The sequence below is a fragment of the Aotus nancymaae genome, unplaced genomic scaffold, assembly GCF_030222135.1.
Source record: "Aotus nancymaae isolate 86718 unplaced genomic scaffold, 86718_ANA_hifiasm-v0.15.2.pri h1tg000049l, whole genome shotgun sequence".
NCBI lineage: Eukaryota > Metazoa > Chordata > Mammalia > Primates > Aotidae > Aotus > Aotus nancymaae.
In genome coordinates, this window is record NW_026988463.1 from 9,721,937 (window position 1) to 9,748,291 (window position 26,355).

At 39.8% G+C, this 26,355-nt stretch overlaps 1 protein-coding gene across 4 annotated transcripts in view; it reads right to left on the bottom strand.

Annotated features, from left to right (window-relative positions):
* The window catches only part of GRIN2A (glutamate ionotropic receptor NMDA type subunit 2A), a 441,648-nt gene that overhangs the window by 66,020 nt on the left and 349,273 nt on the right, over positions 1–26,355 (bottom strand). For all 4 annotated transcript variants that reach the window (XM_012448290.3, XM_012448292.3, XM_021673516.2 and 1 more), the window contains 5 exons: positions 24,917–25,085; positions 24,655–24,808; positions 18,135–18,260; positions 13,268–13,497; positions 5,718–5,878 (listed from right to left, as the gene is read on the bottom strand). In XM_012448290.3, the coding sequence (XP_012303713.1) occupies positions 5,718–5,878; positions 13,268–13,497; positions 18,135–18,260; positions 24,655–24,808; positions 24,917–25,085 (840 nt within the window). The remainder of the gene's footprint in view (positions 1–5,717; positions 5,879–13,267; positions 13,498–18,134; positions 18,261–24,654; positions 24,809–24,916; positions 25,086–26,355) is intronic.

Genomic DNA, 26,355 nt, shown 5'->3' on the forward strand with positions numbered 1-26,355 from the left:
ACATTGTAGAGCTGACAATGAAATCGCACAGGGGACTGGGGATCCTGAGAACTGAGGCTTCTAAGGAAATTGAGACTTTTCCGTAAATGTATACACCCAGAATTGTACATGAAAACCAATTAAAATAAAAACACAAATGATCCCATCATGAAATATTAGACTCTTTGGAGTTCTAGGGACGTTGTTTAATTTAAATCTGGCCTAAGTGCGATGCTTGCAGTTTTGTCCCTGTGCCAAAACGGCTTGGAGAACATCAGCTTCTGATGACTGAGCATTTGTAAATCTAAATCTGTCTCCACTCATTTCAGCTTCAGTTCCCTCTTCTAGAGCGGATGTTCTTAAAATTTGATTAGGGCATATCGGAGTCACCTGAAGAGCTCGTTAAACCATGCAGATCTTCAGACCCTTCCCTACAGAGTTTCTGATTCAACTGGCTCGGTGGGGCTCAGCAATCTACATTCTTATTAGCACCTATTCTGATTCAGACTCAGGTTAAGCTTGAGAAGCATTAGTCTAGAAGCCTAGGGTTACTGATGCTCATCCACCTTTGGTTCACAGGAGTCCCACAAGGCACAACAGATCTGTGCCTGAAAAATCCCATCTCTTTTGATATTTACACGTCAAACCCTCTTTTCTCACTGATTTGTCTGATAATTACTTTATCTCCTTTTATTATGAATTTCGATAAACGGTAAAACTTAGCTTTCAAACTTTTCTCTGCCTATGCCTTTCTTCAAAAAATTATGGATTCCAAAGACAAGCATTTGGTTTGTCTGCTTTGTATATGCCTATCCCAATGAAATGTGTTTATAGAACTCCTTTAAAATAGTTCTCGACTCAGTTGCGCAATGGATAGTAGGTTGGACTTCTCAAACAGTAGCTCTCAAATATTCGTGTGTCTCAAAATCACATGGTGTGGCATGTTGGGGGGTGATGTTTATTATGATGAAGATTCATAGACTCTATACCTAGAGGGAAAGCCTTGTGCTGGGCTAAAGAACCTGAATTTTAACAGGTAATCACGTGATTCAGGTACAATTGGTCCATTGGCCAGGCATGGAGGCACTCAATTTGGGAGCATGATTCTAAATCCTTTCTGCAAAACTAACAGTCATTTTATATGTGATTTATCTGAGTTTTCACAAGTGTTTGACACAAATAAAATCTCAGAACTAGTTCAGAGATAAAAGAATTCAACTATTTCACTTCTTAGATGAGGAAACTAGAAAGTGACTTGGAGAGGTGACATGACTCGCCTCAGGACACAGCTAGCTAACTCCTGAGCCCAGACTCAAACCCAGCTGGGACTGTCACTCGGCTGTAATCCAAAGCCCGTCTGGTGTTCGAGACTTTCCCAGAAAATTATAACCCGCAATTTCTCTGACCCTGGTGTGCATGCACGTGGCTTTGCTAGGCTGCAGATGTTCCTGAGACGTGTGGGTGGAACAGTGAGACCCAGTAGCTGAGCCGCATGCTCTGGATGCTCTAAGTCAAGGCCTGCCAGATTCTAGGGTGTTCAGGGAATGTTCTAAAGCTGAGCAATTCAGGAGCAGATGAGGTTACCTTCCTCAGTCTTCCAGAGGGATGGAACCTTTTACAGATGCTGGACGTTGTGAAGGACAAGAATGACTATTTTTTTAAGGCTTGGTGGTAGGTACATGAAGATTTCATTGTATTATTATTATTTCTTAAACAGCAAAATATTTCATAATAAAAAATTTAAAAAGGAAACAAGAGATATGGAAAGGAAGGAAAAGACCTATTAGTGTGGTGAAGTAGACACTCGAAAGACTGCAGTCTCGTAGTGGGATGTTGAGAAAACACAACCAACACAAAGTTTATCAGATCTTGGTGCAGTTCTGTGGGGGTAATTCTCATATTTTGGTTTTCATAATCATCTGAGGAGCTGGTGTCATATCTCATACCATCCACCAAGAAAAATTCCAAATACTAAAAAATGCAACCAAAATAGAAGAAAACATGAGATAATTATCTTGTAATACCAGAGTGATGAAGACTTTTGAATTACATCTCAGATTCAAAAGCCATAAGAAAATGGTTGCTATATTTGACTACAAAAAAGATTAAATCTGCATGGCAATAAAACATCATCAGCAAGCTCAAAAGACAACAAAAGAAATAGGAAAAATATTTGGAATCACATCACAAATAAAAGGTTCATCTGTCTAATACATAAATTAGTAAGAAAAAGACCAACAAACCAATAGAAATATTAATAAAAGTAAAAAAAGGAATTGCGAATGGTTTTTTATCATGTATATAAATATGGTCAAAATTTACTGAAAATAAGTGCAAATTTATAACTCAGCATACTTTTTACCTATTACTTAGCAATATTTTGAAAGATTAATTATACATCATATTGGCAAAACTTTGGAGAAATAAGCTCTCTCATACTCTGATGGGATAAATCTGAATTCCCTTTGGAGGGAGAGTTAGCAATATCTGTTAAAATTGCAACTATGATCCACTCTTTACAGAAATTTACTCTACACTGAATGTGATACAACCCAAAGATGATCACTGTGGCTTTGTTTGCAATAGCAAAAGATTAAAAACAATCTCAATGACCAACAATAGAGGCCTGACCAAATAAAATACGGTACATTTGCATGATGAAAGATTATGATTCTATAAAAAAATAACTTTATGGCTCTTTATGCATTAATATAGAAAAACTCAGAAGAACATATTGGAAGGATACACAGTAAATGTGGTTACCATGGAGGGGTATGAGATGAGGAATAGTGTGGAGGGAAAACTTTTCGCTGTTTTTCTTTTTATGTGCTTTTTTATTTTTGAAGTATATAAATATCTTATCTATTCAAAATTTAATTTAGGCCGGGTGTAGTGACTCACTCCTGTAATCCCAGCACATTGAGAGGCTGAGGCAGGAGAATGGCTTGAGCCTTATGAATTTGAGATTAGCTTGGGTAACATGGCAAAACCTCATCTCTACACAAAAATTAGCCAGATGTGGTGGTACATGCCTGTAGTTGCAGCTACTCAGGAGGCTGAGGTGGGAGGATCACCTGAGCCCAGGGACGTCAACGCTGCAGTAAGCTATGATTTCACTGCTGTACTCTAACCTGGGTGACAGAGTGAGACCCTCTCTGAAAAAAAAATAATTTATCTTATTTAAATAATTAATCAAGGAGCCTGTTAAACATGTATGCAGTTTTCCCCAACATTAACTCCAATGAAATTAAATCTCCAGGAATGAGCACTGCTATGCTCTCATCCCTAAGGATATATTGAGTTATTTCTTTAAAAAACACTTGCGGCCAGGCACAGTGGCTCACGCCTGCAATCCCAACACTTTGGGATGCTGAGGCAGGTGGATCACCTGAGCTCAGGAATTTAAGATGTGCCTGGCCAGTATGGTCAAACCCCATCTGTACAAAAATACAGCTACTCAGGAGGCTGAGGCAGGAGAATCGCTTGACCCTGGAAAAAGGAGGTTGCAGTGAGCCAAGACTGCGCCATTGCACTCCAGCCTAGGCAACAAGAGCAAAACTCCGTCTCAAAAAAAAAAAAAAAAAAAAATGACTTGCACGCCTTCAGCTCTAGTTTCTGAATTTAAAGTAACAATGCAAAGCATCCCGCACATAGGAGATTGAGTATAGAGCGAATCTGCCATATGCCCAAGTTTTCTAAGATGGATGTTATAATTATTATATGACTTCCAAAAAACAATTTGTACAATTTATGGCCACGAATCGTTTCCATTTCTCTCCTCTTTTTTTGCTATTATATTAAAAAAAATATTGAAAAGGAAAAAAATCCATTTTGTGCTCTGGGTAATAAATGGAGGGAGAGAAAGCCAGCTAGGCATCAACCATCGTCTGTAACCATTATCATCCGCATTTGTGCTCATGGTCTGTCCAAAACAACAGCATATATTGATGAAAAGACCACAGTGGAAACAAACAAAAATCCCAAACCCACGGCTACACTGTAAAGTCATCAACAACTTGTCTTTTCTGACATCTACTAAAGTGGAATACACAAATATTCCATGGCTCAGCAGTTGCAGTCTTTGGTACATATCAAGAGAAATGGGCTTTTTCATTAACAAAAGAAGTATTATTCATAACAGCCCCAAAATAGGACATTACCCAAATGTTCTTCAAGATTAGAAGAGAGATATCCATTTGTGGTGTATTCCAACAATGAAACTCTATACAGCAATGAGAATGAAAGAACCGAAATTACAGGCAACAACATCGCAAACAGAACGTTGAGCCAAAGAAGACAAAAAAAGAAAAGAGTGTGGCTTTATTTATATGTTAAAACAGCAGGCACTAAGAATCTATGGCTTTAGAAGTACAGGTGGCCAGTAGAAGACATTGACTTATTGACTGGAAGAGGGTGTGGGGTGGGGTTCCAGGGAGTGATGACCTGGATGATCAGTTTGTGCAAAGCCATAAATCACCATATTTAATATCTGTGAATTTTCTGCATTTTTGTTATACTTCAAAAGTTTAAAAAAATCATTCCAGGCCAGAATGAGCACTATGGGAATGAGTTTTTGAGAAATCACAGATTCAACTTCTAAATAAATGCTCTCCCAGACCCTGCTGAGATGCCAAAGAGATTGCAAAGGCACAGACCGAAAGGACAGAATCCTCACAGCTAAACTACTGGGGAATTATGCAGAAATCCGGGCTTTGATGCTTTACAGATGCCTCTGTCTCCCCATACCAGACACAAAGCCAGCATCAAGGCCTTCACAATGGGCTTGCAGAACAGCCAAAGAGGAGGCTATTTATTACGCTGCAAGGAGACTGCACCTGCAGTCACATTTCCATGCAGGAATCTGTGACAACTGAAATGCCCTGTATGAGCTAATTTTCTGGATAATCGAAATCCTCTCATTAAACAACTCCCTCATTTAAAATAAAATCATTTTTATTGAATTTGATCCTTTCCAAAATGGATTTCATGCATTCCTGACTTTTTAGAAGAGTCCATGGAATCGAATTTAACCTTTACAATAAATAACAACACTAACATTTAGGTACTATCTATTTCCCATCCAAAATACTTTCCATCAAATTATCTCTCTTAGGTCCTAGTATTATTCCCATCTTAGGTATGAGGCTATGAGGTATGAGAAACTCTCTCCAAAGTCTAAACTCCCAACCCCGGTGCTATCTTTTCTTTACAGCTTCAGCTATGGAGACTGTGTTACACTCCACGATACCAACAGATAGACAAGAATGCCAGCTGTAACTTGAATGATTTGAGTTCTCATTGCTTTCTCCCATCTTTTCTTTCTTTTCATCAATATTATACAAGTAGTTATTTCATAAAGCTCCTATCAGCAAGATACTCCTCCCCACTCCCAGAAAACCTCCTACCTAAAATCTGATAAAAATCTTTGTCTTGGATCTTTCTATTTGGTTAAAATATCCTATGGAGTCGGACAAACTTCTTTATCAGTTTAAGAAACCCCTCTGGTTCGGTGTATTTCAAAGCGTCCTGGATTTGCTTTTTCTTACCCCAACTCAGAAGGAAACCTGGGATGTTCATTAGATTAACAAAACAGCCCTCAACTGGGGCCCATCTGGACTGCAGTCACTCTCCAGAAATACAAAAATGGGAGTAGATAAGAACTGAGGCATGCCGAGAGTCAATTTCTGTAAGGTTTATCACCAGCAGACCTGTGGAGAAAAGAAAACTACCATCCTTACCCCGTTTTCAGGCTGACCAAGGCATCCTCTACTCCCTTCTGGTTAAATTTGGTCATGTACTGATGCATGTAGGGGTAGTTATTCCGAATGTTTCTCTCCGTGCTTCCATTAGGCACTGTCCCAAATCGAAAAGGTGGGGAATAGTCATGAGGTCTCTGAAACTGGAGAGGGAAAGAAAGGAAAAGAGAGAGAGAGAAGGAAAAGGAGGAGAAGGGAGGAGAGAACGAACAAGAAATTAGTGATCATTTTGTCTGGTGTTGGGAGTTGAACACATGCATGCATTAAGGCAGAATGGCAATGAAATGCTTATTTTTGGTCTCTCTTTCTACTTAATCACATCTTCAGCTGATCTTTGAGCTCCAGGAGGGTGGACACAGCATCTGTTTTCTTCTGTACTATTGCTCAGGTTCTAACACAGGGCCTGGCTGGGTGCTCCATAGGTATTTGTGAAGTTGAATTTTTCAGTGCTGTTATAGAGACTAGCACAGTGTTAGGCACACAGTCAGTGCTTAGAAATGCTGAATGAGTTGAATTTAAGGTACTACCTTTGTCCAGTCCATTTATCTACTTTATGATGAAATTTTCTATGATCCCCACCAATCACTCCCTTCTCTGAATTCCATTTATAAATACCTTCACCTCACCCAGAAAATGACTATATATTGCCATTTATTCATTCTCCGGTCATTCATTGACTCTTGCAGGCAATATTTATCTAGTGCCTAACATATCCCAGGCATAATGGCCAGCATATGGCAGGCTCCACGAATACTTGTTGAGCCAGAGTCCTTGTTGATCTTTAGCTTCCAGGGATGCACAGCACTCGGCTCTCAAGCCCTCCATAAAGGCCTGTAATCCATGTATCACCAGTCTTCCCTGATGAACTGGCTGATACTGTATGTCCACAGCTTCAATGTTTTGGGTGTCTCAACAAGAGTCAAAGTTGGGAGAACCAGATCTGAGTTCCAGAAATACAGCTAAACACTAGAGATGGCACAGGGCTGTGACTATAAGTGGGAGCTCGGACTGGCTGGTTGGACAATTGGGTTCCATCACCTACAAGCTATAGAACCCTAGCTAACTCATTCACTTCATGCTGCCTCCATTTATTTTCCATCTGTAGAGTGGGGATCACACCAGGACTTCCCTCGTGGGGTTACCCTAAAGATCTCAACATACAACATTTGTCAAGTAACTGGAATAGTGCCTGGACCAGAGGAAACACTAAAAAATAAAGCTATTATTACCTTTTGTTGTTACTATCATGGTGAGTAAAAAAGGAACCTGAGCCTTATTTTTCTATGAAACGTTGGATTCTGAAACTAGAAAGTAATCATGATAATGACTAACATCTTCTGGGAACCTAGTCGGGTCGAGCACTATACCAAGAACTTGACAAATGTCAGGTCATTTAATCCTTGCAAAACCATGCCAGGTAGCTAATCTTAGAGGCTCCTTCTTACAGATGAGAAAACTGAGGCTCAGAGAGGTCGTGTGACCTAATTAAGATTATGCAACTACCATGCAGTGGCCCAGAATTTAAACCTAGATGTGCCTGACCTCAGACTGAGGTCTTAACTGTACCGTTCCTCAGAGACCATTGCTAATGACTCTCTCCTCATTTAGACATAAAGTATTGGAGACCCCAGGAGGGGAAAAGCACCCAGAAAATCAGTGTCAGAACCAGGAACACAATGCAGATTCTCTCTAACTTCCAGAACAGTGTGTCTTCCACGGAACCAAGAGCCGCCAGGGTAAGTGTACAAATTTACCCGAGTCAGATCAGTTAGAAACATTATTCTTTTTTCCAGTCTCACACTTCATTTCACCATTAATTAAAATTTCCAGTTGAAAATCATTTTCCCTAAATTAGGCATGCTGCTGCATAATAAGCAGTCATAAGTGGATTTGGGAGAAGTGGCCATCCATTGTCCAAATGAGACCCTCCTGCCAGGGCATGCCTTGCCCTGGGAGTGTGTGCATCCATGTGTGCATGTGTGTGTATGTGAACAGCAAAATGCTTTTGCAATCACCCCACCAAGCAGTGCCTTAACTCATCACCAAAAGCTCAGAAGGCCAAGCCCAGGCTCATCCTCACAGCAGCTGCCTGCTCAGGAGGAGAGAGGTAATAGTGCTGTTCATAAATCTCGTTGTTGTAGGCAGCCGTTCCCAATCTCCAGAGACATCCAGAGATGGCCTGTTTGACTAAATGCCTTCCACTTCACTCCCCATCTGTTGCAGAGGAGCTGCATAGGTCTTAAAAAATTCACTTTCTTCCCTGCCTCTGGGTCGCACAGTAGCAGAGACAGATATTCAGTCTCTGTGATGGTTTCCACACTTCTCTGGCCTTGATAGTACCATCGCCCAGACAAAATTCAGCCTGACACAAGCTCCAGGAACCTTTCCCACTAGACTGAGGACTGTCAAGCTCTTTAAAGCATGACTCACAATACATTTTCCATCGCCACTCCATACACACACGCAAAATTTCACAGCACTCATTCTTTCTATCTGTGAAATACTCTGAGGTTATCCATTATGTTCTTTTTTTTTTTTTTAAATGTTTACAATCCTTAATTTTATGGCTCACTAAAGAGTCATGACCTACAGCATGAAAAACAGTGAGGGGGACAAGGATGGCTCATCTCTTAAGTCCCAAGGTCTATATCCAGGACACATTCCATGCTTCCTATGAGAATGATTCCCCCAGAGAGTTCCACATGCAAGCAGAAAGAAACCAATGTGGGCTTTAGCAAAGGAAGGGGTAGGGTAGAGGTCTCCATTGTCAGCAAAACCACAGAACAATGTAATCACAATATCTGGAGTCAGAGGAACTCCCCGGGCTTGTCTGCAGGGTTCCCTTGCTGTGTAGGTTAACTGATTTCACCTGGCTTTGGACTTGGAGCCAAATTCAGGTTCTCATCTGCTGCTTAGAAACTGCACTATCTGGCTGGGTGCGGTGGCTCATGCCTGTAATCCCAGCACTTTGGGAGGCTGAAGTGGGTGGATCACGAGCTCAGGAGTTCAAGACCAGCCTGGCAAACATGGTGAAACCCCATCTCTACTAAAAATACAAAAAAAAAAAAAAAAATTAGCCAGGTGTGGTGGCGGGTGCCAGCAATCGCAGCTACTCAGGAGGCTGAGGCAGAGAACTGCTTGAACCTGGAAGGCAGAGGTTGCTGTGAGCTGAGATCATGCCACTGCACTCCAGCCTGGGCAACAGAACAAGACTCTGCCAAAGAAAGAAAGAAAAGGAAGAAAGAAAGAGAGAGAGAGAAAGAAAGAAAGAAAGAAGGAAAGAAAGAAAGAAAGAAAGGAAGGAAGGAAGGAAGGAAGGAAGGAAGGAAGGAAGGAAGGAAGGAAGGGAAAGGAAGAAAGAAAACAAGAAAAAGAAAAAAAAGAAAGTGCATCATCTGGGGCAGCCATTTAAGCTCTTGAGCCTCAATTTCTCTATCTGTAAATTGGAAATTGTTTTTGCAACATATCTTAAAGTGCTTGAAAGAACACCTGGCATCCTCTAATGCTTGGGATAGTCACTTGTTGTTACCAATATCATTTCAGCCAAATAATGCAGCCAGTCTCCTTATGGTTTGGAGAACAGAGCATTAGTTTCTAATTTTTTTTCCATCCAATATGGAGGCAAGTCTGAAGGTCATCCAAGTGACTAAGACATGGCAAGCATTTGGTGATGGAGGAGGTAGAGATGTGACACTAGGAGATAAAATTTCCAGAAAAATTCAGCAATTAACCAAGACATTTTTTTCTTTTTTTTATGAACCAAAAGCTACACATTTATTAAAAATATCTATCTGTCTTCTGTGCCTGTAAATAAGGGACATCTGGCAACTGGAGCCCCTATTTCTAGTACAGTCTTCTGTTGGTGAAGTCCCACGTGCTTCTTGATGTGAGCAGCAAGCAGGTGTGTCCTTGAGCAGAGAGAGGATCGGCTAGGAGGAAGCCTGGCTGCCTGGACTAGGACCACTCAGTGGCAGCACCACAGTGCCCAGAGACAGCATAGCTCCCTGAGAATGCATTTGTGGGCTCATCCACTGGGAGAAGTTCCCTGAATTCCCTCCATTGGTTGTCACAAAAGACCAACTCAGTGCAATAACATTTCAGGCCCCAGAAGCCAAGAATGGTTTGAGTCGGGCGATGATGAAGACAATGGAAGGTGTAGGAGGAGAAGGGAGATGAAGAGAGGGAGAGGGGGAGAAATGAGAGGGGGGAGTGGAAAGGAGGAGGGTGGAAGAAGGAAATAACACATTACAGGATCATCTACTGTGTGCCAGGCATGGTGTGAGGATTATTTCTAATCCTCCTATCAACCTTGCCAGAAAGGAAATAATGTCTTCTCTTTTACAGGAAATTAAGCCTAGGGGGATATTGATATACAGAAGGCCAGACAATTATATGGCAAGGTCAGGATTTGAACCCAGTTCCATTTGACCCCAAACATGGTATTGCTGAAGAGCACAACATAAATCTGCCTCTCTGAGGTGGATTTCCTCTATCAGAGTAATTCCCAACATTTTGGAAAGCATCCCCATCAACATTTTTATTTTCTCTTAATAATTCCTAGGGAAGCATCTTACCCATGAATTTGCCTATTTATAATTTAAGTCCCAGCTCATCTGAGCACACCATGGGCTCCAATATGATTCTTTCACAGCAAGCACTAATGGCTTAAAAGTATTGTAAACCTGAGTTGTTATACAGGTATTCATGGTAAACAAATAAAAACCAAAAACAAAACCAACCACAGTGTTCAATATTAAAATAAATTGATTGAATATAGATTTTTATTTTGCAGACTTTCTTGGTATATCTTCAGGGAGCATTTAGCTTATTTACTCCAGAAATTTTGCTGTTTATCTCATTGTATCAAACATTTAATTAAAAGAGCTATCAGCTTGCCTCTAACGCTTTGAGCATAGAAACTGTCTCTTGTGGATATGGTATCTGTTACTGGATGTTTCCAAGTCAGTGAAGGTCAGTCAAATTATTAGTGCTTTTAATTAGTTTTCTCACAAGTGATCACGTTATTTAGACCCAAAACTATGTGGTAAGGCTTTCCCCCCCTTGCATTTGAAAATAGCAACAAAAAGCAAAATACGCTGCTAACCACTTTATGAAAAATCCTCTCTACCAGGACATGGCTTCCCACTGCTTTCACTGTACTTCCAATCACTTCTAGGGATTGCACTTTTGATCCCGTAATGCAACGGAGTTTCATAACAGCCCTTCGTATCTGCAGAGGGATTTATACGCTACGAGGTACGTTTACATATGTGGTTCCCTTTCATCCTCACTGCAATTGTGACTCCCTAATTTGCAGAGCAGACTAAGCAGGCACCATGGGCGACATGGCTTTAAAAACATCATACAGCTGGCAAGTGGCAGAGAGGAAACAGGCAGAGAGGAAACGTGACTTTTCTGACTCTAAATGCAGTGCGTTATCTGCTGCCTCTGAGATACCATGTGCTTCAGGTGGGGATCTTCCAGTAGCTGACCTCGAGTGAGAAATTTGCGGCGAGCATGATTTACTAGTGAAGGGTTCCAGGAGCAGTCAGCAGGGGAGTGGGAGAAAGTCAGGAAAGATTGGAGAAGGGGGAAAAACCAAGGATCTGATTTAAGGCCAAGTCTCCATCTCAGCTCAGTTTTCAGGGAGCACCAGAGAGTGATCATACCTTAAAGTTTTTCCTGCTTCAAAGCAGGGGTGCAGCTGGGCCTTTGTAGTCTCACACCGATTAGTCTTTGGTTACAGGCGACCCCAAAGCTTGAGAGAACTTAAATTGCCAGGCATTTACCATTCCAGTGCCCAAAGGCAAAAATCCACTGAGGATCCCTGAAGCAAGGCTGTGTCAGCAAAGCATGGAAAGGTGGTGCTGGGCACACATGGCTGCAAAAGGGATCCCAGGAGATCCAGGTGGGGTATGCACAGTGTCCACTATACCATGCATGTATTCATTCACCCAGCAAGGATGTCCAGAGCACTTCCTAAGTGCAAAATAACTCTATCAAAAGTATATTCCTGAGTTTCTCTTTCCTCAGCTTTACCTTCTTTATAATACTTATTCTTGCCCCGATTTGTTTCTTCCTTGATGTTTACTTGTATATTGTTCAATTTTTCCTACAATAATTTAAGTTTCTTGGGAACCTGGACTCATTCTGCCAAGTTTATCACAGTAGCCAGGAAAGACTTTCCTGAAGAGGTTGGTCATGTCTTCCCTAAGGCCTGAAATTCCAGGAAGAGCCAGCCATGAGAAGACTGGGGAAGAACAGTCTAGGCAGAGGGCATAAGAGGTACAAGGAGACTGAGTTGGAAGTAAACTTACTGACAGGGATGGAGCAAGAGGAAGGAAATGTGGGCGTAGGTGAGATAACACAGGGCTTTGTGTGCCATAGTAAGTAGGGTGACCCCCGCTGAAGCCTCGATCGGAAGCCATCAGAGGGAGGTGAGCCACTCCAATGCCTTTGTGGAAATGACCCCTCATCAACTCTCTTGACAAGATTCTTTCAATCACAGTATGTTTCATGGATAAGCTGTAAAAGCTTTCCATGGATTGATTTTCCATTCAGCAGTTTGTTGATGAATGCCAAAAGGATATATGTAGACCCGTGTCAACAAGATATGATAGTGAGGTTTTATAATGAGAGACAAATTATCTCCCCACACACGGAACAGAAAATCTTTGCAGTGCTGCAATCTCAATACTTGCTGAGCTTAGCAAGTCAGGATGTGTTTCCTGAATTAAAATTTCAATAGGAGGATGCATCCAGTTTACCCCTTTTCTTCCTCAATGTGCATTTCTGAATAGCTACTCAAACTCCGCAACCCTTGTTACATTTCATTTCAGTGGAGAATGAGAGAGCAGGTGCTTTCACTCCTGTCTTAGTGATGTGGGAAGTACAGCTCCATGAGGGAAGATTAGTGATATATCTGAGTAGAAGGAACCAGTGGGAAATTAAAAAAACAAACAAACAAACAAACAAAACTACTCTCTGCTCCTTTTGTGTGCCTTGAAGACATTTCAGGTGAGTCAGGAGTGCTGATGCTGAGACTGATTTGGCTGTATTGAAAAGAGGAGCTGTCATATAATTTTGTCTCTGGGTAGGGCTTAGAGATGACTTTTTTCATGTCACAGATGAGGTATCCACAGCCTAAAGTGCTCCTTCACCCCAATTTTTTCTCATCTAGGCAAATAGGCCTTCCTCAACATTACACTTTCAAAAGGATGAATTTCAACCTAAGCACTTGAGTCACAGGCCATTCACAAGCATCATCAGAAAGATCATGTAAAAAGAAAATATGACCACTTGGGAAAACCATGCTTCCAAATTAGAACTGGAATCTTTTAGACCTAGGAGAGCTAAGATTAAGGCTCTGTTTCAAAAACTTTGAAAAAGATGTCAGTTTGAGATAAAAACCCTTCTGGTTTTTGTGCATTAGAGTTGATGGATCTCAGTGAGAAGCACCTGAATCTCTTCCTCCTGAAAGGACAGCAGTTAAGACTAGTCCTCAGATAGAGATGAAAGCAAGGTGACCTTACCTTTTTGTCACTGAGGCCAGTCACTTGGTCCACAAATTCCTCCTGGATCATAAAAGCTGCCAGATTGGCTGTGTAGCTGGCCAGGAATATGACAGCGAAGAAGGCCCATACAGACACCATGATCTTGCTGGTGGTCCCTTTAGGATTCTGAACAGGCACGGAGTTATTGAACACGAGGCCCCAAAGAAGCCATATAGCTTTTCCAATTGTAAAAGAAGGCCCTTGGGGTGCTGCAGATGACAAAAAGAACATTCTCAATATTTTCTCAAAAAATACATATTTGTGTGTGTACGAGAACCATGCAGCAGCCACCAACAACACTGAAGGTGGCCAGAATATGAAATTATATCATAGTTGTGTCCTGTGACCCTCCTAAAACCACAGCCACAATAACTTATTTTTTCTTTAAAAGTTAGTATTCTTCTCACATTTCTATCTAACTGGATTTTTGCCACATTTCTTTAAATAAAGAAAGAAAGAAAACGAAAATGGTTATGCAAAATGGGGGTTTGAATAAGAAGTACTGTTATGACCTGTTTTAAATCTGGATTTGATCCTCATTTGAGGGAACCAATCTTCTTAATAAACATAAAGAGAACCTAACAAAAATGTGTGCATGGGGACTGCTTCCAAATTCATCGGATGTGCTATCGTATAAGAACCATGCAATTCAGAGGGACTGATGTTTGGTATTCTAATGCAATTGTCCCTGCAATTGCTCCTGTTCAAACTCAGATGTAAAGTGTGCACAACATAAGAATTAAACCAAACTAAAACCCTCTCCAAATGGAGACATTAAGGAATGGAAGAATAGATCTTAATTCTTCCAGCACTACACAGATGGAAGACATTTCATTGCAGGGTCATGGAAATTGAACACTGATGTCATATCACACCACTTTTTTCAGTATATCCTTGCAATAACTATGCAGTCCTTTTAAGATTCTTAAATGTTCCTTGCAACAGACTTAACTAAAGAGACAGAACAATATGCCAGAATTTATGGAGATGGGGCATATGCAGGCTGTAAAACACACACGTTAGGGTTTTCAAGTCTTTGTTTTGCATGGGGAAAAAAAAATCAATTTATGTCCTCATTTCATGGGGAAGAAGGTATTTCTTTAACAGGAGGTTAATTTTTATGTCACTTAAGTAAATGAAGACATGAAAAAAATGATCTACTCAGATGTCACCTGGCAATGCAAGCAGAGTGGGCAATAAATAAAGTGGCAGAAGTGAATTCACATTAATGGAAGTTATGAAGTGCTGGGCAGGAAGCCTAGGAAAAGCAAGCTCTCTGCACACTGGAGGCCAAATGCAGGCTACAGCAATGCTTATAATATCCACAATGCAACCCATTAAAGAGAAGCCAGTTAATTCTCTTATTCTCAATCTCAGTCTCTCCTGTTTCTATTTGCCTAGTTTTATGATATTCTGGGCTTATTCTTAAGAGGCAGGAAATTCTTGGGAAAAACTTAGAGTTAATCCAGTCAACTTTATGAACTACTTGATTTTTTAAGGGATTCATATTGATCAGAAGTAACAGCTATTTGGGAATCAGGTAGGCAGTTGCAAAGGATCGGTCCAAGACTTCTATGAATTCCTGATTCATATAATAGGGCCATATAACTTTTCCCATAAAGTGCAGTGAAATGTAATAGAAAACCATTTTGCACAAAGAAACAAGTAGCTATCATTTCCTGAAAGTTGCCACATGCAGATGAGCTGGCAACAGAGAGCCTGAAGAGAATGGAGGGGCTGGGGAGTTTGCACACCTGATGGTGTCCTTTACAATAGTCTTTCCGGCATGCTTCAGTCGAAGGAGAATGTATTGCACAGGATGGCCTGTGGGTCATTTTTACCTTCCAAGACGTATATCAGATTTACCTGCTTATCTGTATTTTCACTGTTCTTGTCCAGTTCCAAGACACTGCAATCCTTTCCCTTGAAAAACGGACACTTTTTTAACTGCCCCTCCACTTCCGCTTTCAACTGTTCTCCCCAACCACTATCCTGATAAAGTAGCCCCAGTGACCTTTTCGCTTTGTACATGTATGTCACCCCTCTCCCTGCCATTGTTTTTTGTTTTTGTCTTGTTTGTTTGTTTTTGAGACGGAATCTTGCTCTGTCACTCAGGCTTCAGTGCAGTGGCACAATCTCGGCTCACTGCATCCTCCGCCTCCGGGGATTCAATGGATTCTCCTGCCTCAGTCTCCTGAGTTGAGACTACAGGCACACGCCACCACACCCAGCTAATTTTTTTTTTTTTTTTTTTTTTTTTTGAGACGTAGTTTCGCTCTTCTCACCCAGGCTGGAGTGCAATGGCGCGATCTCGGCTCACCGCAACCTCCGCCTCCTGGGTTCAGGCAATTCTCCTGCCTCAGCCTCCTGAGTAGCTGGGATTACAGGCACGTACCACCGTGCCCAGCTAATTTTTTGTATTTTTAGTAGAGGTGGAGTTTTGCCATGTTGGCCAGGCTGGTCTGGAACTCTTAACCTCAAGTTATCTGCCCACCTCAGTCTCCCAAAGTGCTGGGATTACAGGCATGAGCCACCACGCCCGGCCTCCCTCCACCGTGTTTTGAAAAAAGTCTTACATGCTTACCATGGTCAATTGCCTGTCTCTCTGATTTCATCTTATACTATTACCTACCTCATTCACTCATGTCTTTTTATTTTACTTTTTAATATAGACAGGGTTTTGCTCTGTTGACTAGGCTAGAGTGCAGTGATCATAGCCCACTGCAACCTCAACCTCCTGGGTTCAAGTAATTCTCCTACCTCAGCCTTCTAAGTAGCTGGGACTACAGGCATGCATCACCACGCCTGGCTAATTATTATTTTTTATTTTTTATTTTATTTTTATATATTTTTGTAGAGATGAGGTCTCGTTATGTTACCCAGTCTAGTCTCAAACTCCTGAACTCAGGCAATCCTCCTGCTTTGGCCTCAAAAAGCCTTGGGATTACGGGCATGAGCCACTGTGCCCCCTCAGCCTTTTTCTGTTTCTTGAACATCTCAAGATTAATTTCAGCCTTTTCTGTTTGCTGTTCCTCTTGCATGAAATGACTGTATCTGTTTTTCACAGACACACTCTTATGTCACTCTTCAGGTGACATGTTCAGCTCAATGAGCATCCTTTCCCATTGGACCATCCTATCTAATGTAGTGTCCTCACCCCATCACTAACATGTCACTATGTTTTTCTTCTTCTTCTTCTTGATATTTATTTCAATCTGTGATTATTAATTTGTGTGTCTACGTTATTTTCGCAACTAAATTCTAAGCTCCTTGATAGAAAATCTCTCTCTGATTTACCACATTATCTCTGGCAGCAGTACAGTGCCTCCTGGCACATAGTACCCACTCGATAAATATTCATCAGATAAATGTGTAAATTCACAACAGCACAAGCCCTGATTATGCAAATGTAAAGATCTACTCTGTCACAGTATGGTCACTCACAGAAACTGTCTCCGATTCCACTCTGTTGGAAATCTTCTTAGTGGTTTAATTACCCTTTAAACGAAGGCTTGCAATCTCCCATTAAACACAACATCATTATTTATGGCAATGTTTAGTATTTGGTTGATTGAGGATGGTTTGTGTGGTGATCACCACTCTTCAATGGTGAGGAAGAAGTTGAAAGATTTCAGTAAAACTGGTTCCTAATAGATTCCCACGACCTGTTGACTGTTTGCAATATTAAAACATCCAAGTGAAAAGAATATGTATCAATCACATTAAAGTGCTCTGCTTTTTGGGGGATCTGAGACTTTAAGTTCTATCCTCTACCATATCAAGTCATTTTTTTGGGAAAGAGATTTGGCCCTGACACTTTTCTGATAACACCCACTTAGAAGGTAGTGCCCACTGAGGAAAGCCCACTCAAAATGGTGTAATGTGTTCATGTGTATGACATAAACCCTGGCTAGAGTGGGATCCTTTTAATGAGTTATAGCCAACCAATGCCTCCCAATTCAATTTCCTATCTACTGATTGTCCCTTTATTAACTTCAATGCATTAAGAACAATGCACTTGATCTTAGTGCACTTGATTTCCTCTTGGCACCACCAAGAGGAAAATATAACTCTATGGGGAAAGATATCACTTTATAGTTATATTTATTGTCAAACTAATGTAAATTGATTCAGTAGTTTGAGAAATGTTCTTAAACTAAATTTTATAATGTCATTTTCTTTGCATAGACTGAAGTTGAAACCCATTACAATTTTAGCATTTCTTTTGACATGCATTTTCTAAAATTAATTGCCAGAAAAGCTCCTTCAAATCTGCTTTCCCAAGAAATTGAACACCAATGGCTTTCACCTAACAACTATTGACTTCAGGTTATAACAAGATTAAAATATTTCATTTTGTTTTATCCTCCAGTTGAAGTAAATAAACCATACTTGTCTAGCATTACAAGTAATATCAATGACCCAACACCATTCATACAATGGTACATCAAGGCAGTATAGAGTAACGTATTTTTTAAAATGGAGTCTTGTTCTGCCGCTCAGGCTAGAGTGCAGTGGCACAATCTCGACTCACTGTAACCTCTGCCTCCCTGTTTCAAGCAATTCTTCTGCCTCAGCCTCCCGAGTAGCTGGGATTACAGGGGTGCACCACCGCATCCAGTTAATGTTTGTATTTTTAGTAGAGATGGGGTTTCACCATATTGGTCAGGCTGGCCCCAAATTCCTGACCTCAAGTCATTCACCCACCTTAGCCTCCCAAAGTGCTGGGATTACAGGCATGAGCCACCATGCCTGGGCTAGAGTAATGTATTCTAAAACTGAAAATTTCATTAAAGGCAAATGAAATAGCATCAATATTGAATCATGCTCATAAAGGAATCCTTACCTTTCCCTTTGGCTAAATTTCTGTTGTATCCAACAGGGCTGAAGTATTCAAAGACAAAAACAGCTATGGCAGAAACAATGAGCAGCATCACAAACATCATCACCCAGACAGAGGCGCTGAATGGTTCTGCAAATAAATAGATGGAGGAATGGAAACATGATCAGGTATCTTTTCCTCACTTCCAGCAGGAAGCCCAGACATCCATTTGCAAGCTCACCAAAAATATTTTCTCTAATTTGAATCTGATCCTTCAAAAGAAGCTAGTCATTTTTGCTTCTATTTTTTTTTGGCAGGGTTTCACTCACTGTGTCACCCAGCTGGAGTGCAGTGACAGGATCTCTGCTCGCTGCAACCTCCGTCTCCTGGGTTCAAGCAATTTTCTTGCCTAGCCTTCTGAGTAGCTGGGACTACAGGCATGTGTCACCATGCCTGGCTATTTTTTGTATTTTTAGTTGAGATGGAGTTTCACCATGTTGCCCAGGCTGATCTTGAACTCCTGACCTCAGGTGATCCACCAACCTCAGCCTCCCAAAGTGCTAGGATTATAGGCGTGAGCCACCACACCCAGCCAGCCAGTCATTTTTTATTCTTCAATTTAAATTATTCTTTATTCTACAAAATATTCGAGGTATTTTATAAGACTACAGATAATATAATAAAAAGAGAGAAGAGCATAAGACATTTTACAAATTAGGTCAAGGATAATCAGAACAAAAACAGTGATAAGAAAGAGGGAGAAAGTTAGAATGCAAATAAACACACCACAAGTTCCTTTGTAATTACAGAACTATCCAGCAGGCTAAAGCTAAAAAAGACTAGACCCAAATAGTTAACCATAGGCTTCTGCAAATTGTTATGGTTTTTATTTTTGTTTTTATTTTTTCATGCTAGAAAGATGATATGCAGGGAATTCTAAAAATAAAGGGAGAATTATAACCTGTTGGAAAAGAATTATAAAATCATGGGTGACAGAAATATTAGAAAGTTATAACTATCACACTCTCCATTTCACCTTTTGCTTCAGACAGATGAGACTGCTACAGCTTTATTAATCTTGTTGATGTTGGTAGCAGCCTTAAATGCAATTGAAAGTCAATTGAGGATATTATCTTCACATGATAATTCAATAAAAAGGCATCACTTAAAGGGTAGAGGCAATAAAATATGAGATGGATAGATGGTTTTTCCACTAAAAGTAGTTTTAGTCAGCTCATTTGCATGTGACTTAAGCAGTAGGTGGATATCTCAGAAGGGCAGAGCAAGTCATAAGGCTCTAGACTTTAGAACACTCTAGAAAGGTAAGAAATATTATGTAAAATAATTTAAGATGTCTATTCAACTTGACTGAGGATATGAAAATTAGCTGACCGAAGTCATTTTATTCATTTATGGTATACATTTGCTACAAAATCAACAGAAAGTAAATTTTAAAAATGAATACATCTCCACCTAAATGTATCATGGGGAAGAAACTGCCCATAGACATCAATGAACTTAAAACCCTTTTCCTCATAAGCAAATGTTTTCTGAGGGCTAAATAGGTCCAAGAATACCTCTTGAAGAGTAAACACATTATTTTTAAATTATTTTCCTAATGAAGTTACTTATAATAATAAAAACTAGGTTGATCACAGGCCACTTTTTTATTAGAGTATGACCACTTAGCACAGCTAGAGGTCATCACAAATTCCAATTTAATGAGCTTACTGTTTAATAAGAAATTAATATGTCTGAACTTTAGCTATATTGGATGATTTAAAAGCTGGAAGAAATGCTTTCTAATGCAGTTTGATAGTGCAAACATATTAAAAAGCAACAGGTAACACAACTCACTTCAGTAACATAAGATGCGCTCCAATAAATCAATGAGATTGCAACTGAAATTTATTTCCACTAAATTTAGCTTAAGTAATAAACAATATTATATCCCTGAAATCACAGCACTTTAATAATGAGTTGTATCCTAAAAGGAAGTTAGATAAATAAATGATTAGGAGATTTAAAAGTACTTCATATTCAAGAATAGAGATAAAGTAATTCTCTGAGCTGCATGGTGTGTCTTATCAGAGGAGGATCACTGTGATGAGTAAATGAGTACTTACATGAAAGTGTCTGTTCGTGTGCAAGGCACACAACATACAGACAATATATTGAATGGAATAGCTGTTTGATTCCAGGATTAAAGCCAGAAATACTGAGGCAATATGCTATCCATGGTACTGAAAAGGGCATGCTGGTTTTTGAAAAAGCACATTTATTAATTGGGTAACTTCTATTTCTCTGAAGGCCATGAAAATATATTTTTTTAAATATTAGAAGGGACTATAACTGAATTATCCTATGTGCATATTAGAATCTGTAAACCTGCAGTGAACTTTTTTTGGCAGGTGCATCCTTGTTACTAACACACCAGTCAGAAAATCAAGTGGAAACTGATGAAGCAATGGACCCAGATGGCTCCCTACTTGGAAGTGACCACATCTGTTCCTTAACTTGTGAGCACAGCACAGATCAAAGGACTCTGCTGCAGTAGTCTGGTTTTAGTAAAACAAGTACCTATGAGTGCCCCGAAGGGTTACTATTCTCAGACACCACACACGTGCATGCCATCTGTGCACACATACTCCCAGAATAAAAAAATATATATTAGAACAGAGTTAAAGCACTGTCTATACTGTCTAAGGAGTGAACCAGAAATGGTTTAAATAACTCTCTATTACATCCTCTAATGGCTTAAAACAGATGCAGCTTTCGTCCATGAAGGAACTACAATCGAGGAGATACCAGGTCAGCATTTCTTTGGATCAAAGAATCCAACATATTTGGAAAGTCTTCAGAATTACCTAGATGGAAATATTGCAGGACTGTCATCTCTGTCCTTGAAGAGATACTGGTTACATTTTTACACAGAAGCTTAAAGGCATTACCTGCAAGTGCTTCTGATGTGAGTTAATGGAGTTTGCGGAGGAGAGAGAACAGGAAATAGTGAAGAGCAGCGCAATCAGATTTTGAATGTTTTGGCTTTTCCAGATGACTGAGCCAGTGAATGGAAAAATGTAGCTTAGCATGGTTCATTATGACTTTCAAAATCTGCAGATAATGACTGTAAATAAGAGGGTGCATAATCGAATAGGGATGTAACTTAGTGACTAGGAAAAATATTAAGCCTACTGTGTAAAAACAGCTTTGAAAATAGTTTCCTCTGGTTACAATTTATTTTACTTTATTTTACTTTTAATAATGCAGCAGGAAAAGTATGGGGGAAAGGAGGTTTTGCTAAATTTAGCAACATACTTGACTTTTTTATGGAAATGTTTTACAAATGTAAGATAAAAATCTAGAGAAACTGGGTTGACGCCAGATTCAGTATCAGCGACCCATTTTCATGAGACAAGCCAATTGATATTTTTTTCTTTTTGACGGAATTGGAAAAAGAGTCCTCTCTAGCTCACTAAAGTGATACAATTGCTTTCTTATTTTGAAAAGAAATAATTTCTTTCCATTTTGTTCCATGAACTCACTTCCCCCAACCCTTTCTAACCTCCAGGGCAAAGGATTCCTGCCAAAGAGTCTGAAAGGTAATGAGGGGAAACATGACTAGGAGTGACTAAAGAGTGAATGTCCATCTAAGAATTATTAAGATTCTGCATGTGTTGTCAATATCAGCTGGTCGCATTGTTCCTGGCATAGCGAGGCTCTGTTATCAGATACGAGTATTGAATCCATGTCAGACAGAGGGACAAAAAGAACATAACAAGGTGTGTATTTGTCAGTGTCTACATTACTCCAACAAAGGTTACAAGAATGGAAGCAACAAGTGCAAAATCAAATCCAGAGAGTGCCAAGGATTTTAACAGCTTAAATGGGTTATCAAAAATGAAGACAGTAAATTCATAGGGCTTTGAATGCAAGGCAGTATCCAAAATCCTGTTAGTCAATATTTCACTGAAGAGAATGAAGCATAAAAGTTTCATTGGATGATAACATTACATATAAATGAAAACAGTAGAAGAATAAGACAATGGGTTTGGAGTTGGTGTCCACAAATTGGTTCCAATTTACAATTTGCTTTAGTAGATAACAGATTTTTGTCTCTGGAAAAATATAAGAAAGTTAGTTGACCTTAATATAACTATTTTCCCAGTGTGGAGATTTCTCAAAGAACTAAAAGTTGATCCAGCAATTTCATTACTGGGTATCTACCCAAAGGAAAAGAAATCACTATATCAAAATGACACCTGCACACATATGTTTACCATAGCACAACTCACAATTGCAAATAAATGGAATCAACCTATGTGCCCATCAACTGATGATTGCATAAAGAAAATGTGTTATATATATACCGTGGAATACTACTCAGCCATAAAAAAGAATGACACAACGTTTTTTACAGTAACTTGGATGAAACAGGAGGCCATCATCCTAAATATTTGCTAGTCATCTAGTAAACAAATGACTGTCATTCTTTGTGGGATGGATGACGGGTATGTAGATGCTGAATACAGGTTTATGAGCTGATTTAAATTAACTGTGGGCCGACAAGTTCTTTTAAAAAATGTTTTCAAGACTCTAAGCAATAGAGCTCTTAATTTACATTCTACAGAGTCAAGACCAGTATCTGAATATGTAATCATATTTTTTTCAGTAGTTTTTTCTAAGTTTAAAATAAATGAAAGATGTGAACTAGTGGATGGATTTTTCAGGAATGAAAAATCTAATACTCCATGTCCTCACTTACAAGTGAGAGCTACGCTATGGGTATGAAAAAGCACACAAGTGGTATAATGGAAACTGGAGACTTAGAAAGGGAGAGGATGGGAGGGAGATAAGTGATGAAAAATTACCTACAATGTACACTGTCTAGGTGACAGGTACACTGAAGGCCCAGACTTCACCACTATATAATTCATCCATGTAACCAAAAACCACTTGTGCCCCTGAGCTATTAACATTTTTTTAAAAATTAAATATATAATATTTTGCCCCACTCATACAGTTTTCCTGCAGAGATTCAGGTTTGTCTTAACCTTCCCTAATTTGGGGTAAACCCACTTATATAGGAGTGCCAAGGGGAAATTATTTATCTGAATTTCACGATATTCAAGAAGATAGTTACTGTCAAAAGTCATTTATGATAACCAAACAGTTAATACAACACTTTCCTTTAAAGAAAAAAATAATGTTTCACTATGTTCTGTGAAGTTTCAACTACTCTAGCCAGGCTACCCAATATAGTCAAATTGCTTGAGAAGAGCGTAGAATAGAAAATATAGCTCCTTGATTAAAAAAAAACACTTTTATATAAAAAACATAAATTTATGAAATGGTTAAAAAAATCAAAAGAATTTCCTTCTTTACAAACTATTTGGCTTAATAGGTAGTCACATTTAAAATATGATTCCATTACTTTTAAATCAGCATATACTTTTCAGACTACTTTTATTTTGTTTAGCAGAATACTGGCATAAATCATTGTGCAGTCATCATTATTTTCAGTCTTATATCTAGCAAATAAATGACTGCTGTTCTTTGTGGGATGGAGGATGGATATGTAGATGCTGAATGAAGGTTTATGAGCTGGTTTAAATTAACTGTGGACAGACAGGTTTATTTTTAAAATGTTTTCAAGACTGCAAGCAATATATCTATTAATTTACATTCTACAAAGTCAAGACCGGTATCTGAATATGTGATCATATTGTTTTCAGCAGCTTTTTCCAAGTTTAAGGCAAATGAAAGATGTGAACTGGGGGTGCAGGGGAGTCAGGATGCATTAGGCCACTGTCACACTGCTATAACGAACTGCCTGAGGATCACTTGAGGTCAGGAGTTTGAGAGCAGTTTGGCCAACATGGTGACACCCTGTCTCTACACAAAAATTAGCCAGGCATGGTGGTGGGCACCTGTAATCCCAACTACTTGGGTGGCTGAGGTGGGAGAATCACTTCAACCCAGGAAGCAGAGGCTGCAGTGAGCCAAGACTATACCACTGCACTCAAGCCTGGGCAACAGAGCTAACAGACTACATTTCAAAAAAAGAAAACTGTTGAGATTGGGTAATTTAGAAAGGTAAGAGGTTTAATTGACTCACAGTTCCACATGGCTCAGGAGTCCTCAGGAAACTTACAATCATGGCAGAAGGGGAAGAAGGCAAATCTTACATGGCAGCAAGTGAGAGACGTGAAGCAAATGGGGAAGTGCCCCTTATTAAACCATCAGATGTTGTGAAAACTCACTCCCTATCACAAAAACAGCATGGAAGAAACCATCCCCATGATCTCATCACCACTCACCAGGTCTCCCCCTCAACACCTGGGGATTATGATTCAAGATGAGATTTGGATGGGGACACAAAGCCTAACCCTTTCATAGGATGATTCAAATGCAGCATCCTCTGAAATATGCTGCTATGGCCAAACAGAACTGAACAAGTTCCTGTCTGGTCCCATCCTCTCAGCAAACAAGATTTCCTACAATTCCTTATAGAAAAGCAACAGTCACTATGAAATTCACACACCTAGAAAAGCAGAAGGTGAGACGGTGCCATTACTTCTTGAAACCATGACACTGATTCCCGTTTCCACAAAGGGCACAGAGAAATCCACCACTTCAGAACGTTCCTCATTGATGGTGAGCGAGCCAACGGCCATGACTGCCCGTTGATAGACCACCTGAATGCAAGAGAAAAAAAAAAGAACAGTACCTTTACTTTTCCTGCCAACATTCCTGAGGACTGCAGGTCCTTTGAATGAGAGCCCAGGGATGAAAAGATGACTTACTTCACCAATCATTCCATTCCACACATTGTTAACTTTCTTGCCATGCTTCCCATTGGTCACCAGGTAGAGGTCGTAAGTAAACTTCACAGTTCTGGAAAGCTTCTTCAGAATATCAATGCAGAACCCCTTGCAGCATTTCTTAACATTCATCCCCTCATTGGTCGAATTGCTGTAAAGAAAAATCCCAAGACTTTAGAATATTAGCACTGGAAGGTTTGTTCACAATCATTAGCTAAACTCTTCTATTTTTCAGATGAATAAACTTGAGTAAACTGAAGTTTAAAAAGGGGAAGTGGCTTTCCTAAGGAGTATATGACAGCAAAGGCAGAAAGTGTCCTTAATTATAGCAGTTATCATGACAAGAGCTAACACTTATTGAGTAATTACTATTTGCTAGGCACTATCCTAAAGGCTTTTTACTAATTGTTGAATTAATCTCCATGACATTTTCTGAATTAGGTGACATTTATACATCCATTAAATGGGTAAAAAATACCAATTCTTAAATCTTTAAGAGTTTATAACATATACAACAACTTTAGATTAGAGTTTAGTCATCTGATCTAAACTGAGTCATAAAAACTTATTAGCAAAGGGAAGAGAGGAGGATGTGAAATTCTCAGAGAAAGCAGGGTTTTGCTTCATTCTATAATTACAGAGGCTTGAAATCAAGGGGGATAAGTGATGGTAACCAGAGAACTCCTCAGCCAAGGATCAGGAGACCTGAGTTCTATTCCATGCCTGAGTCTGTGGAGTTAACTTCTCTTGATAGAGCCAAATGTTACATGAGAGCTCAGAAATAACATCTTCCCTACTTACCTATGTGACATGTAGTACAAAATGAGACACTTCTAAAAGCAAGGTCCTTGATCATATAAAAGCCCTATTAAAATTTAAGCTATCTTAAAGGCTATCATATACTCTACCAAGGGTATACTTACTGCTTTGTACCAGTCACCCTGCTGTATTCACCTGAACAACTCATATTCAAAGGACACCTATGCAAATCAGAAAAATACCTTTAAAAAGAAAAAAGGCCAGGTATGGTGGCTCACACCTGAAATCCCAGCACCCTGGGAGGCTGAGACAGGTGGATCACCAGAGGTCAGGAGTTCAAGACAAGCCTGGCCAACATAACAAACCCTGTCTCCACTAAAAATAGAAAAATTAGCCAGGCGTGGTGGCGGGTGCCTGTAGTTTCAGCTACTTGGGAGGCTGAGGCAGGAGAATCACTTGAATCCAGGAGGCGGAGGTTGCAGTGAGCCGAGATCAGGCCATTGCACTCCAGCCTGGGCAACAAGACTGAAACTTCGTCTCAAAAAAAAAAAAAGAAAAAAAGAAAGAAAGCTGGTCTACCCAACTGATAGCAAAAAGTACTTAGACAACTTACATAAGATCAAGGCCTCTCTGGGCAATATGCTTGATTAATGGACATCCCA